The 15594-nt window shown below is 39.1% G+C and overlaps 1 protein-coding gene across 5 annotated transcripts in view; it reads left to right on the top strand.

The window, feature by feature from the left end:
- Tet2 (tet methylcytosine dioxygenase 2) overlaps positions 1 to 15359 on the top strand; it is a 73526-nt gene extending 58167 nt beyond the window's left edge. The window contains exons 6-12 of one of the 5 annotated variants that reach the window (XM_028760405.1): positions 144 to 352; positions 793 to 819; positions 3484 to 3631; positions 6868 to 6957; positions 8430 to 8567; positions 9441 to 9792; positions 11059 to 15359. In XM_028760405.1, coding sequence (XP_028616238.1) covers positions 144 to 352; positions 793 to 819; positions 3484 to 3631; positions 6868 to 6957; positions 8430 to 8567; positions 9441 to 9792; positions 11059 to 12407 — 2313 coding nt within the window. In that variant the 3' untranslated portion in view covers positions 12408 to 15359. Of the gene's footprint in view, positions 1 to 143; positions 353 to 792; positions 820 to 3483; positions 3632 to 6867; positions 6958 to 8429; positions 8568 to 9440; positions 9793 to 11058 lie in introns of those variants that run through there. The other 4 variants (XM_028760406.1, XM_028760408.1, XM_028760409.1 and 1 more) reach the window with 4 other exon arrangements.
- Positions 15360 to 15594: the final 235 nt, after the last annotated feature.

Below are 15594 nucleotides of genomic sequence, written 5' to 3' on the forward strand. Positions count from 1 at the left end.
CCACTGTATAGCTGGGCAATAAAATTGCAGGTGGTGATCATTTTGATCCAGACAAGTATGCATATACAAGTATTGACTCCAATTGACCCTTGTTCTGTTTTGGGTGGGGTGGGGCTATTTGGGTGGATTGTTGACCTACACAGATATATCGGAAATCGAGTGAGAAGGAGAAGATACTGTGTTTGGTACGAGAGCGACCTCATCACACTTGTGAGACTGCAGTGATTATTGTTGTCATCATGTTATGGAATGGAATCCCAGTACCTGAGGCCTCCAGACTCTACTCAGAGCTTACAGACATCCTGGGCATATGTGAGGAACACATGAGTCGTCGCTGTGCTATAAATGAAATGTAAGTGGGTTTTAGGCCCTTCCTATTCTCCAGAGGGACCTGAATTTGTATATTGATAAAGTGGGGAGCACATGGTTACTTCAAAGGGTGTTGAATGCTTATGCTCCGTAGAGAGTCATTTCCAGTAAAACCTAGGTGTCTGCACCCAACTAATAGCTTTGGTTTTATCATTTCTATTCTAGTTCTTATGCTGTGTTGGGCACTCCTTGTTAATGTGGCTACCATTTTAGTAAGATACCATTTCGGTATTTAGGTCATTGACTTTTAATCTGCTATTTCAATATTCATAGTTTTATAAAAATTGAAATTATTCTTCCATTTACTCTGATTCATTATTTCTGTAGCTCAAAACTTGCTTCCCCTTTCACTACTGCTCCATTATTGCTAGTTAATACAGTTTCTGTTACTGTTTGTTGGGTTAACTTTGTCCACTTTTGCAGGAGGCGAAATACAAATCCATCATTCAGGTTGGTTTTATCCCTCTCCTGTGAGTTTCTTCTGCATGATGCTAGCACACAAAGGTTCTCCTGATACATTTTCTCACAGTTTGTCTAAAAAATAATTCAAAGTTTGTACTTTTAAAATCTAAGTTTTTAACCACACAGAATCATTTTCTGGGATCATAAAGAGTCACTGCCATGTTTGCCAAATCTCATTGCTAATCAGATTTGTTCCTGAGTTTTTCAGTCTCAGTTATAATATATACAGGTATCCATACTGCCCATTGAAACTGATTTGCTTTTAACAAATTTGATCAAAAAAAAATCTCATGATCTATTCTAAACTGGCTTCAGTTCACTTTTTACTGATTATTCTAATGTTTCATCCACTTCCTAACTCATGACTTGTAAACTTCTGATGACCTGCTTTAGATGTAAATACTTTCAGATTTTCAAATTATTTCCTTCATTCTGGTAAAGGTGTGTGTATGTACATTCAAAAGTGAAGGTACATTGGGAACACTTTGCTGAGGAATTCATTGTTCTTTCTTTCAATAGAGTTTCAAGGTAGGCTTCAATTTTTCTAAAATGCTAAATGAGCTTAGGAAAATAACTTAGAAGCACAACCACGCTTGTTACATGGCTCCTAAAAGCCAGGAAACACAACTAACATGTCCACCAACTAATAGAAGGATAAAGGAAAACAGGATACATCGACAAAATAAATTTTGAATCAGAGTAAAGTGAAATTATATTCAGGAAAATGAATGGAACTAAAGATGACTGTGTTAATAAACTAAGCCACAGTCTTAAACTGTACCAAGTGTGGGATAGCCATAGTGTGACAATTCTTTCTAGATTTCTTTTGAGGAGCTTCCACACTGACATCTACAGTAGTGGCACAAGTTCACACTCTGGCCTGTAGTATATATGTATAAAGGCTCCTCTCTCCCCACTCTCTCTGTTTCCTTGAGTCATTTTGACTTGAGTGATATTTATTACTAATGTGTGCTTAATACTTTCAAATAATTGTTGGTCATTTTTTCCCCCGTCCCTTCAGTTCACTAGCCTATTTATAGACTGGATAATTTGGTCTTTGAATTGAGTTTCTGTAGTTCTTTAAATATCTTACATTTGATCCCTATAAATGTATTTACTAAAGACCCCCCACTAGATTTCTAGTGCCATATAATCTCACTGTCATTACTACTACTTCATGCTTCTCAACTTGGCAGGATCGATAAGAACCTTAGACCCATTTCTGAGGCATATATATAGCTAGAGTTAGTTGAGGTAGGTCGACCCACTCACTGTATTGTGGGTAGCACCTCTGCTGGCTGGAGACTAAAACTACAGGATTTGTCCTTCTCTGCTTCCTACTTGTATCCATATTGAAAAGAATTTTGTATGAGGGGATACGGATCTACTGCATGTGGATTATTCAGGCATTATTTCTCAAATTTGTAGTTTGATATCTTCATCAAAAGTCAGCTTGCTGTTTATTCCTAGATCCTCTATTCTGCTCCACTTTGTCTAAATGTCTGTTTTAGTGTAAGTATCATTCTGGTTTGTTACTATGGCTCTGTAGTATAATTTGAAATTAGTTATGATAGTCTTGCTCTCTTCTGTTTAGTATTTCTTTTGAGAGACATCCCTTTTTCTAGGGGTGTAAAGAATGTAATTGGATATTTGCTTTGAATCTATAGATATGTCTCTTGCTTGATTGTCTTGGAACTTTTCATTATGGAGATCTTTTATCTCTGTGTTTTACTTTATTTGAAAATATTGGAAATAGTGTAGGAATGTTCTTGCTAAGTTGAGGGAAGTTCATTGTTGTGAATTTTAATTTTTTGTGATTATCTCTGGGTTTGTTCATGCTAGTGCCCACAGGCTACAAGTGTTGGACACCCCTGAGACTGAATCTATAGGCAATTATAAGCTACCTAATGTGGGTGCTGGGGAGTAAACTTGAACATGCTATTTGAAAAAATCTACTGATTTCTTTTGCATGTAAATTTTTGTACTCTGGAGTTTACTGAAAAGACTTTGAGCATTGAATTTAAAAGGGGCAGTGATAATAAATCTAGACGTCCAAGGAACTGGTCACCATTTAATATGTTGACTGGCTTCATCACCTTTTGTTGACAGGTTATTTCCTAGTTTAGCACTTCTTGTGAAAGAATGAATGTTCATGTCTGTTTTGAGAAAATTATTTGATCTCTGTTATTACATTGATTTGTGGGTTGAACCATGTTGGCATACTTGGAATGAAACCAACTCTACCAGAATGTATGATCTTAATGTGTCCTTAAATAAGATTTGCAAGAATTTGTTCATCTATCTTTATCAGGAAACTAGGTCAACAAACAGTTTGGTTTATTGGTTAGGTGTCAGGGTAATTTGTAGAACATTTGTTAGTTTTTCTTATCAGATATCACTTAATGTACCAAGTATATTTTAACTGATCATTACAATAATAAACAGTTTAGAACACAATGAAGATGAATGAGAAAATTGGGCTGGCCAAGCAATGCATGAAAAATACTTTTGACACATTACACAGTTTCATGAATTCTAGGTGCTCAGTCAACATTTTTAAAAGAATTCATTCCTACCTCTAAGACATGCAAATGGCTCAGTACCACATGATGAATATTGTCAGACTATTTCTAATGTCCTTTGTTCTCTCAGTAGAAACTGTATGTGTCAGGGTGAGAATCCAGAAACCGCTGGTGCCTCCTTTTCTTTTGGTTGTTCTTGGAGCATGTTCATGAATGGATGTAAGTTTGGCAAAAGCAAGGACCCAATGAAATTTAACCTACATTCAAAAAATACAGAGGTTGGTTTGTTTCCTAATCTATGACCTATTTTTTTTATACAGAATTAATGAACATAATGACCTGTCATACTCAAGAAGGAATTTCATGTCAGATGAACCTGGCTAAACGCTAAATACAAAGTATTTTATAATTTTATCATCTGTGTAGCAGCACAAATTACCCGTACATGTGGATAGTCAGCTAGGGTTTCTATATACCATGACAAAAATCAACTTGGGGAGAAAAGGGCTTATTTGCCTTAAACCTTGTAGTTCATACAGGGAGGTCAGAGCAGAAACACAGAACTATTTCAGAAACAACAAATGGGTGCTGTTTACTACTGTCTTGTTCTCTATTGCTTGATTGAGCCATTTATAGTACCCTGGACCACCAGCCCAGGGGTGACACTGCCCACAGTGACCTGGGTCCTCCTATATTAATCATCAATCAAGAATATGTACCACAGGCTTGCCTACATACAGGGTGGCATTTTTAAAATGGAAGTTGCCCTTTCTGGTATAACTCTAGGTTGTGTCAAGGTGACACAACTAGCCAGCACATAGACCAAAAATGGCTAAAGTAAATTAAGTTGAATGGGCTAGCCTGGACTAAAGTGTGAGGTCTGTGTAAAGAAAAGTCTGTAATATGGGCAATAGACCCTTGATATTTATGAGATTCTGATTTCTCAGTGTAATTTCACACTGGTATGTATAACAATGAGGCTCCACTTAGCATTCTATTTGGTCAAAAATGTGCCTATACTTAGAACACCTCACATCTGTCTTGTAACTCCAATTCCAGGAGATCTGACACTCACACACATGCAAGTAAGCTACCAATACATACATAAATTATAAAAACATTATATATATTTATATGCAATATATAAATATTTTTTTAAAGGAAGGAATACTTTATTGGAGACATTATGGCTTCTGCTTAAAGTGGCCATAATTCATTGCCCTGGGCATCAGAAAGGGACACCAGAGAACTAATTAGGATTCCCTTTCAAGTTTGAATTACGGAAGTCATGCTTATACAATTCCTAATCTCAAGATTTAAATTAGTGTCGTGAATATATTCAAGCAACTAAAACAGGTTGATTTTAGGATACATATTCAGTTCAAATAAATCAGCATTGATTTCTCATTTCAAATAAACTTTATCTCTTAATACAGATTCTTTGGAAGACAATACTTTGAAGATGGTAGGATTTAATTAAGAGTGTGTAAACATTTGCCGAAAACCTCAATGTATTTGGCACTTGTATAACATTTTCTCTCCATAACTATTGAATCTGAACTATTAAAATCCACACATAGTTTTTAAATTTGATATATTCATCTAAAAGGAAAATGTTTATCTTCAGTTATAATATTAAATAAAGATAAGTAATGTGAATAAGCAAGTTTTTTTTTCTTTTTTTATTTTTTGGCTTTTTGAGACAGGGTTTCTCTGTAGCCCTGGCTGTCCTGGAACTCACTCTGTAGACCAGGCTAGCCTCGAACTCAGAAATCCACCTGCCTCTGCCTCCCAAGTGCTGGGATTAATGGCATGTGCCACCACTGCCTGGCTTTTTTTTTTTTTTTGCAAGATTTTTCTTAATCAGGTCTGGTGCACAGCCATTCCTACCTACCTACTAAAGTTTGCATCCCTTGATGTGTGTGTCATGCATTTGTGTGTCCATTCACACATGCTCGTGGTAGCCAGCATCTTCCTTTATCCCTTTTTGAGAAAGTCTCTCACTGAGCTCAAGGTTATTTTGACCAGAATGGATATCAGGGGAGCCCCAGCTTTCCTTCTGCCTCTACCACCCCAGCACTGTTATGGGTACCTATCTTTTGAGTACTTGGGCTCCACCTCAGCTCTCCATGCTTGCACATCCAGGTGCTCTAGAGCTCAGAAGATGGCCTGTACTCACCTGAAACTGTGACTGTGGGTTTGAGCCATCCAACATAAATGAGAAGAAAGTTTTGGTCCTCTAAAAGAGCAGCTAACTACTGAGCTTTCTGTCTCCTCAGCCTCCCAAGGTTATCCAACAGTAGTAAAAGCGTGTGTCAGTGGGAATTTATGAACTGAGTATTAGGACATGCCACTTTAGAAGCCCATCAGAAACTTTTCTTTGTGAGCATGGGTTAATAGGAATATAACAGTGTTTCCCTTTTTAAACAAACTGCTCAGTATTGAATGTGGCTAGTCCAGAGAATTTTATCCACATTTAAAATGTCCAGTAACTTCTATAGAGACTTATGAAGTGCTTAGAAGTAGCCAAATTTAGTAGTTTGTCTTCCTTAGTATATTTGAATAGTGAGAAGGAAATGTGTGTTCCCATGAGCCAGCTGGCTTGTTCACCACTCCATCCTCAGGATAGGTTTGTGTTTACAAATTGTCAGTAATCTGCATGCAAAGTAGAGCCTGAGTCAATCATACCCAAACCCAAAGGGATAGCACCTGGTAGACAGCACATACAAATTCATATAAGAAGTGGTCATTTTAGAAAGATTTACCATATCTTCTGAAGAACTGCAGGTAGATCATAATTCAAGGCAGTGTACCATATAGACCATGACATGTTTCAAGGCACAGGCCAAGAAGATTTTGTACTTTTCCACCACCTGGCCCCTCTTACCCCTCCCCTTGTAAAACATGCTATAAAAAAGCATTTCATGCTCAAAAAAAAAAAAGAAATTAAAAAAAAAAAGAAAAAAAAGAAAAAAAAAAGAAAGATTTAGCAGCTGATCATGGGGTTCCCAATGGAGGAGTGAGAGAAGACTGAAGGAACTGAAAGGGTTTGTGGCCCCAAGGGGAGAGCAACAATACCAACCAACCAGAGCCCCCAGGGTCTAAACCACAAGCCTGGGAGCACATAGGGAGGGATCCATGGCTCCAGCTGTATATATAATGGAGGATGGCCTTGTCAGGCATAGGTGGGTGAGAAAGTCCTTGGTCCAGTGAGGGCTGGACACTCCAGTGTGGAGGAAATTGTGGGTGGGGAGGTGGTAGTGGGAGGGTGGGGGCATATCTTCATAGAAGCAGGAGGGAGGGGATGGAATATGGGATTCCTGTGGGGGGGGGAATGGGATTACATCTGAAATGTAAATAAAATATCCAATTAAAAATATAAAAATTTAGATATTTCCTATAGTAAGAAAACCATTATACTTGGGTGTAATTCAGCTACTGTTACATCTAAATGTACACACACGTTTATATATCCATGTTTAATTTAGAATTTGTTGAATCGTTTTTTGCCCAGGCAGAAAAACTAGAGCGTTGTTTGCAAATACTGGCTACAGATGTTGCTCCAATATACAAGATGCTTGCGCCTGAAGCATACAGTAATCAGGTAAGTTTATCTTTATTGTTTGCGAGTCAAACCCCATTACTGGTGACCTGTCCAGTCTAAAACTTTGTTTTTCAAGATAGGGTTTCTCTGAGTAGCCTTGGCTGTCCTGGATGGGCTGGCCTCTGGCTCCCAAATTCTGGAGTTTAAGGTGTGCACCTCCAGCTCCCAACCCCAAAACTATTTTTGAAGAAGTGACTTTTAAGTCTTTTTTTTAAATATCACTTCTTTTCATGCATACGAGGGCTTCCCTGCATTCATGTAAATGGACCGCATGGCAAGGGCCTTGGGTCCCCTGGACCTAGAATTATAGGTGGTTGTAAACCAGGATGTGGCTTAGTGTCTCTGCAAGAGCCAAATGCTGTTAGCTTAGCACTCTCCAGCCTCACTCCTATTCTTTGCTTCCTTAAAACTACTTGAATTGCTTCTAGTGTATGAATTTTGCTGTTAAAAATGCATACTTTTTCAGCCTTAAAAAATTAACTCTTAATGATGCTTTATCTACTAATTTATATCTATGTAACCCTGATTATACAAGGGCTATCTAGACTGTGTGTTGCATTTATTACACATGCTGAGTTATTGTTAGACTTTGTCTTCATGAAGAAAGAAACAACAAAAAACAAAACAACAAAAAAACAGAATGAAAAACAAAAGCCTATATTGCTGATTTTGTAAGATCATGGCTGTTAACTATGAGGTCAGTCTCAAGATTGACCCCAGGACAATCACCCTGCGGACCTGAGCAAAATCCTGTTTACAACCACAAGCATCAAGAGATCACTGTGACTTCTATGTGTTTTGAAACAAAGTGTAAAAAAACTGTCACATAATAAAAGCTTTGATAGCAGTATGTACACAGAAAAAAAGGGTGTTTGAGAATATCTGGTACAAAATAATGTCTATCAGCCTACAGGGACTCATTAATGTTACTTTCAGTATAGGTAAAAGGTGAGGCAGGATGAAGTGATTAGATTTTTATTTAAAAAGTAGATTTTTGGGTCTGACCAAAGCAGGAAGGAAAACACTGGGTATTTAGACCTGATTTGTTTATAGCAGTGGTTACATGGGTGTGCACATAGATCAAAGTAAGACTACCTTTCATAAATGCTACATATGTTCATGGGCAGGTTATATTTAGGAATATAGGCTACAATAACAATTGTGTAGGCACATATGTATGTATTTCACTAGCAAGTAGGTACGGGGGGCATGAATTTCAAAGAGCAGGGAGGGTTATATGAGAGGGTTTGGAGGGAGGAAAGGGAAGGGGGAAATGTGGGACCTGGCAGTGGTAGATTTCTTACCCTCACTTCATGTGGTGAAGCCTTAGGCTTGATCTCTGGCATCACACAAAACAGTGTTCCTCAGCAATTGCTCTATTTTTGGTCATCCCATTATGTTCTATCTAGATATAAAGTGCAAAATAGTCTCATTCTAAAGCACTTTCCCCTTGACACACATCTGTCTCTCAGGTTAAATTTGAACACATAGCTAAAGACTGCCGTTTGGGTCTGAAGGAAGGCCGACCATTCTCAGGGGTCACTGCATGTTTGGACTTCTCTGCTCATGCCCACAAAGACCAGCAGAACATGTTAAATGGCTGCACGGTGGTAAGTGGCACCCCATGATCCTAGCAGCATCTGGCTGCCAGTGAAAAAGGCACAAGCTGTATGGTGCTTGGCACAGAACACATGTGTGGTCAGCAGGGCTCACCAGGCCATTTGTTTTCATGGATGAAGTATGTTCCAGTAACCTTCCTGGGTACCACTAGCCCTCTCATAACCAAGCTTCACAGTATTAGCAGAAGTGTTGACAACCACTCAAGAATTTGGATGTTCTTCACATTAGTCATTTAGAAAGTGCTCAACCTATCCTTTCAGGGATATCTCCCACTCATGTCTGTCCTTTAGGTCTTATTTTCTCCACTTACCAATCATCAATTAATATGATTATAGTTAACATAAGAAAGTCACTTTAAGCAAAAGAGGATGTGTGAAGACATGTATGCGACACATTCATCTGGAATCTTGTAAAGTTTTTTGAGCATAGTAATTTTTTTAAACATGAAGAGTTAGGAGTCAGGTCTGAGGGACAGACAGAACTGTGTCCTGTTGTCATCTTCCCCATCCCATTGCATGTGCTGTTCACATGGAGAAGAGTGCTGTATCTTTTGAAAGAAATACATCTGCTGTGTGTTATGGAAAGCAGGAAAGTGCTTCATTTCATTGGGAAGAAGTATGGCTGCTTTCCTGAGCCCTAGAAGTTCATGAAAAAGCTAGTTCTGTCATTGAAAACTTAAGGGAGATGGTCTTTTCTCTATGTCCTCCATTTGTACATTGTCTTCAGTTATAACAGGCAAATCAGGTTTTGATAATATGCATGTCCCTCATCCAACACACATGTGGATACTGGTAAGGAGAAACCCTAGCATGTACACTTTCTGGACCTGCAGCTGAGCCTGGAACATCTCATATCTACTTCAGGTGGTTTCCCTCAATAGAGAAGACAATCGAAAAGACATCGGAGGACAACCTGAGGATGAGCAGCTCCATGTACTGCCATTGTATACCATCGCTCCCGAGGATGAGTTTGGGAGTACAGAAGGTCAGGAGGAGAAGATGCGGAAGGGGTCCATTCAGGTTCTGCACTCGTTTCGGAGGAGAAGATTAACAAAGCTGGCTACTAGTTGCCATGGCCGACAGAAGAAAGAAAGAAGACAGAAGGCCAAGAAAGCAGCTAGAAAGTGTTCTTCTCTGAAGAAGTGCTCAAATGAGAATGAGTCTTCCTCATGTACAAAGCAGATGGAAAATGCAAGCCATATGAAACAGATGACAGGTAACTATGATGCTTGAGGACAATTGTGCTTGCTGGGTGACACCTTGGGAAGTATTAGCAATCATGATCTGACTCATCTACCACAATCCTCCCTCAAATGCTCATGTTCAGCATATACTGGAGTTGTCACAGTTGCTGAACCATCCATCTCAGAGTAGAGATATTGGGGCTATTCTGTGTGTAACAAATAACAAGCCTTTTTTTATACAGGTAATTTATATGTAATGTGAATCATGCAGGAACATTTCACCAAGTTTGAGGGAACACTTGACACAGACACAGTTGACCAGTAGGGGGATTGTAAGAAACTGAAAAACCCTCTCAATGCAAGCACGACACTGAATAGAGAAAACTTAAGACAAGTCTCTAAGCCTGGGTAATTAAAACAGTGCTATACTGAAATAACTTCAAACAAATTTTCAGGATAAAGGGTGAATTGAGTATTTTTTCATAGACAAGTTTAAGTAATGTTCCACACTCGTCAAAAGAACTTCTGTCTGCCTTAATCATGATTATAGACATACACCTATATGTATGTCTATAATTAGACATACACCTTGCTGTATGTCTATAATTAGAGCTACTAAAAAGAAATCCACTGTTTAGAAAGTATACTGGCTTGATCTGTAAATTTAGACTACCAGTTTGCTTACCAGTTCTCTTTACTCAGGTGAAAATCCTCTTGGTGATTTCTGTGACAAAGCTGTTCATTTCTCAAAACTGCTACTGCAGGTCCATTGAACAGTTCATAGCTCGCAAGGGAAACATTTCTACAAGGAGCTCTCTGAATCATGTCCATTTCCTTCCTGGGAAACGCCCTCATGAAGTAGGATTGCCCTTTTTAGATATAGATAAATGCCATTACTGACAACTCCTGCCATGTGCCGGGCAATTGAGAAGTAAAATAAAACTCCCCTTCTTCCTTCAGGAACAGTAGGGATGGAGGGAGCACCATTATAGTACTTTCTCTGCATTATCAAACTAGGTTGGCATTGAAGATGAGGTCATGAACTAAGCAGAGGTAGAGTGGTGTAGATATGCAGAGTGGGTAGAGGCATGTTGAATGGCTGTGGGGCAACACACGCACCATTACAAGTTCAGCATGTTAATTCTACAGCTTCAGACAGAAAATTATGGTTGACAATGCTCAGAACCCTGGCTTTCCTTTGTGTTTGCTTGGGGGTGGGGCCTGTCTATGCTATTGCTTATATTTAAGTGTCTCTATTAGACATCTTAAAATGTATTTGTACCTGCTCTCTCTCCTAGGACAATTGCAGCTGTTGGGATATGTCACTCCGCAGTTACCATCACTCCAGAGGCACCTTCAGCAAGGGCAGCCACAGCACGCCTTGCCCATCTATTCTCAATCCATTGGCTCTCATTCTTCTGGGCCCAACAGTGTATACATGAGACAGGCTACTCCACTTAGTCCTTATCCCAGCTCCTCACATACGCCAGAGATTTATGGAGATGCCAACCACGTGAACTTTTACCACACTTCATCTCATGCCGCAGGTTCATATTTGAGTCCTTCAAATTCCATGAACCCCTACCCTGGGTTTCTCAATCAGAATAATGCAGCTTTTCAGTGCAATGGGAGTGTGTCGGCGGACAATGGTTCCCCTTTCTTTGGTTCCTATTCCCCCCACTCTCAGTCCAGAGGTCTGCATAGATATCAAAACCAGGACCATCTCAACAATGTGAACTTACCACCCATCCACACACTTTACCAACCGAGGTTTGGAGACAGTCCCTCTAAGTACTTAAGTTATGGAAACCAAAATATGCAGAGAGATGCCTTCACTAACTGTACCCTAAAACCAAATGTACACCACCCAGCAACATTTTCTCCTTACCCCACCCCCAAGATGGATGGCCATTTCATGGTGGTTGCCTCCAGATCACCATACAGCCACCCAAACACAGACTACAAAACCAGCCAGCATCAGCTGCCTTCTCATGCGACCCACAGCTACCCTGAAGCAGCTTCGGGCTTAGCAAGCAGTTCCAGTCATACCTTCCACAACAAGGAGAATGACATGGCCTCCCACCCAGCTAACGGGCCATCAAAAGTGCTTCTGGAGTTTAATCATGATAGAACTGGGGTATCGGGCCAGGATGTGGCTCCTGAGAACGACACTGAGGAGTGGTCAGATAGCGAGCACAACTTTCGGGATCCTTTCATTGGAGGGGTGGCGATAGCTCCAACTCATGGGTCAATTCTCATTGAGTGTGCAAGGTGTGAGCTTCATGCCACAACCAATTTAAACTACCCCAATCGGAAGAGACCCGCCAGGATCTCACTTGTATTTTACCAGCATAAGAATTTGAATCGGCCAAACCATAACTATGCTTTCTTTAAAGCTAAAGCTAAGGCTGAAAAGGAGGCCCAGAAAAAAGAGGAAGAGTGTGAAAAGTGTGACCATGTGTCTCAGAAAAAAGGAAAGCATGGTAAACAGGTAAAGCGAAAGCCCACGAGTCAACAGGAACCCAGTTACCTGAGCTTCATTAAGTCTCTTGCTGAGAACACAGGGTCTAAGACCACAGACTCCACCGTGACTACATCACCATACGCTTTCACTCAGGTTACAGGGCCTTACAACACATTTGTATGATGCTGTTCATTATGCCAGACCACCAAGGACAACCTGTCAGTAGTATGTCTTTTATGGCATGGGCAGTAGGGACAGGTCACAGCATCTGTGACAAATGCAGTGTGTGTTTGTGTTGGGGGTTGTCAGCTCACCAGCAAAATAGTTTATTTTACCATTATATACTTATTCTCTACCAACTTCTCTTGTGGTCACTGGTGGCATTCAGGAAGAATAAAGCATCCTATGCAAAGGGACAGTGGGAAGAAAGCATTCTACTTTTGTTTTCAAAACCACTGGTTCTCTTATTGGCTGAGGTCATGCATGTGACATGCTCCTCACCACTCTACATGTGACTGCTTCTAGTACCAAGTGTGTGTAGTCATGGGACACAGTACTGTAGCAGAACGGTTGCAGGAATCATCTGGTGCTGATGTATGTTGTACTGAAATACTGGAATTATGACTTTTTAACATGCAGTTTTTACTGTAATCTTAACTTATTTATCAAAGTAGCTACAGAAAGCTTAAGTGAATAATGGCAAAACACTGAATTTGTTTGGGTGTTAACATTAAATGGTGCTATAAAAATGGTGTTTTTAATAGCTGAAAAATCAATGCCTTTTATCATACAACCAGTGTAGTCTAGGGTTCTTGAGGAACTAAGCTACCTTAGATTTACACTTCTATCTTTTTGTTATTTGGCTTAGTTTTTAAGATGTGGACATTTTAAAGGCCTCTGGGTTGTAGCTATTCATTGATGTCCTTGTAGGACTATAAATAATGTATACATACACACACACGTGTGTATTGAAATATTTGAAGTTGTGTCTTAGAGAAGCACTTTGCCTACCTAAGCTTTGGCAACTTGAGCAATGCTAAGGTACTGAAACTTTAAAAAACAAACAAACATGTTTACTTTTATTTAGGATTAAAAATGTTTTTTTTTAAAGGAAAGCTTCGAAAACTTTGCTTTGCTCTTAGATAAGCAGTATCATTGTTGACAGGCCTATTGCAGTCCAAACGGAAGCTGAATGGATATGCTAGTCCACAAAACTCGAATTCTGGTGCTCATCTTCCATGCTATACTATGGTAGGGCAAGCTCATAGCTCCTAGGTATACAGCTGAAGAACTTCTGTTAACTAACTGCAGGTGATAATTAGCCTCATGCTACAGACAGAGCTTGTCCCAAGCTGTCCCACAGATCTGTATGTCCTGAAGGACAGCAGACTGCCTTTGTGGTTTCTTAGCTAAGTGTGATACATACCAGGAAGATTGAGTGGACTGAAATCTGCATAAGATGAAGACATGGTTAAGTTCATATGACTCTACTGGCTACAAAACAACAAACAAAAACCTAAAGAAAATAGGCAGCTGGTTTGCTGTGGTTTTAAATGTTAATTCGTATTAAAAGGTGAAAGAGTTGTATAGTAAATTAAATTGTAAAACAAAGCCTTTTTTAATGCAATGCTTTAGTATTTTAGTACTGTAAAAAATTAAGTATATATATATGTGTACATAAATATATATATTATATATATACATATATAATATATGAGATGAAGCAAAATTAACATCATGATGGTGCTACCCAGATTGCTCCACATAGATCTTAATGTGAGCTTAAAAATCCATTCAAAGTTGGAGTGGTGTCCTTACTTGTCGTAATACCTCAACACTAGCTTGGCAATGGGATACTGAGCTAAGAGTGGAAGCTTAGAACATTGTATACCACCATTTTTTTTTAAATCTTTGTATTATTAAGACATACCATTTTTAAATACTTGATTTCTTAGCAAGTATAACTTGAATCTCAAACTTTTTGTTCTAAAAATTCAGGGATATTTCAGCTCGTTCTCCTTCCTGCCAACGTGTCACCTGTTTATGTAAAGCTGTCAGTTAATATATTCTCTTTCAGGGATTTTTATTTTGAATCCCTCCTATTTTGCTTGTACATGTACCGATAACTAAAACTAATTTTATAAATTTGTCAACTTTCGATTGTAAATTTTGGAGAGTTGGAGTCCAGCAAAGTAAAAAGTCTAAAATAGGAAGCACTTAGCTGGTAAAAGGAAAACTGAGAGGTAAAGATCATCCCTGTGGCTCTCACCAAATCACCAGTCATGGCTTCTGATCTAGTGATGAAGACAGCTTCGGACTGCAGCTCAGCAGTCCTAGGAGCTGGTGGTGTTCTGTGCAATAGGACTCTTGTTACATTGTGGCCTAAGTACAGTGTTGCTTAGTAGCTTTTCAAATAGCTTTGTGTCAATGGAGACCTTTGTCATTTATCGGTCACGTTTGTCACTAAAAACTTTTAGAATGTCTGCCTTGCACACAAACCCACAAGGTTAATGGTTTCCACACCATGATATTTAGTCCACATCAGGTTCCTGCAGGTGTGTTTGACAATTTTGAGCCAGCCATCCCTAGGGATTGTTTGCTTTACATAGTACCCACTGTCATCTGTCAAACTGCTGTCCAACAAAAGGAGCAGTAAGTGTGGTTTTGAGAGGATGGGTCATGTAGGAAGAAAGGCAGTGACATCATCCCACCTCTGTGGGATCAAGTGGAAGGCAGGTCTTTGATTTGCAACTGTAGGAACAGCTTGAACATAGCCTTACTTGAAAGTGCTTCTGCTTGGTGTCAACATTACTTGAATGAATTTTTCATCTTGAGTGACGCACAGTGATGTATAGTTCACTTTACAAGATAGTATGCTTAACTTGTTAGGAAACTTTTTTGCAGTTTGACACTAAGATGAACTTCTGTGTGCATTTTTTTTCTATGCTTTATTTTTTAAAATGTAGTTTCCTTCATGAGATGTTGGCTTTGTTTATACAATCTGAGGGTGGTTATAAATACTGTAAGTATTGTAATGTTATGGATGCAGTTTATTTTAAAGCTGTTTATTATATCATTCCTGATAACACCATGTGAGTGTTTTTAATAAAATTTATATTTATTTAATGCACTCAAGTATTCCTGTTGTAGAAGTTGTCATTCCATAAATGAGGTAAAATGGCAAGGAGTGGCTTTGTTTTACAAGATACTTTTTACATAGTTCTTCAACATGGTAAACTAAAACTAAGTTCAGATCTACTCATCACCCCATCCTGCTTGCCTTCAGCCTACTTCCTGTGTACTTAACCAGGAAGAGAAAGGTCACAGCTGCTGATCCTGGGCTATCGTGTTAGCTCTGAGTGTTGGATGG

Source organism: Grammomys surdaster, unplaced genomic scaffold (assembly GCF_004785775.1).
Source record: "Grammomys surdaster isolate TR1022 unplaced genomic scaffold, NIH_TR_1.0 126531, whole genome shotgun sequence".
NCBI classification, from domain to species: domain Eukaryota; kingdom Metazoa; phylum Chordata; class Mammalia; order Rodentia; family Muridae; genus Grammomys; species Grammomys surdaster.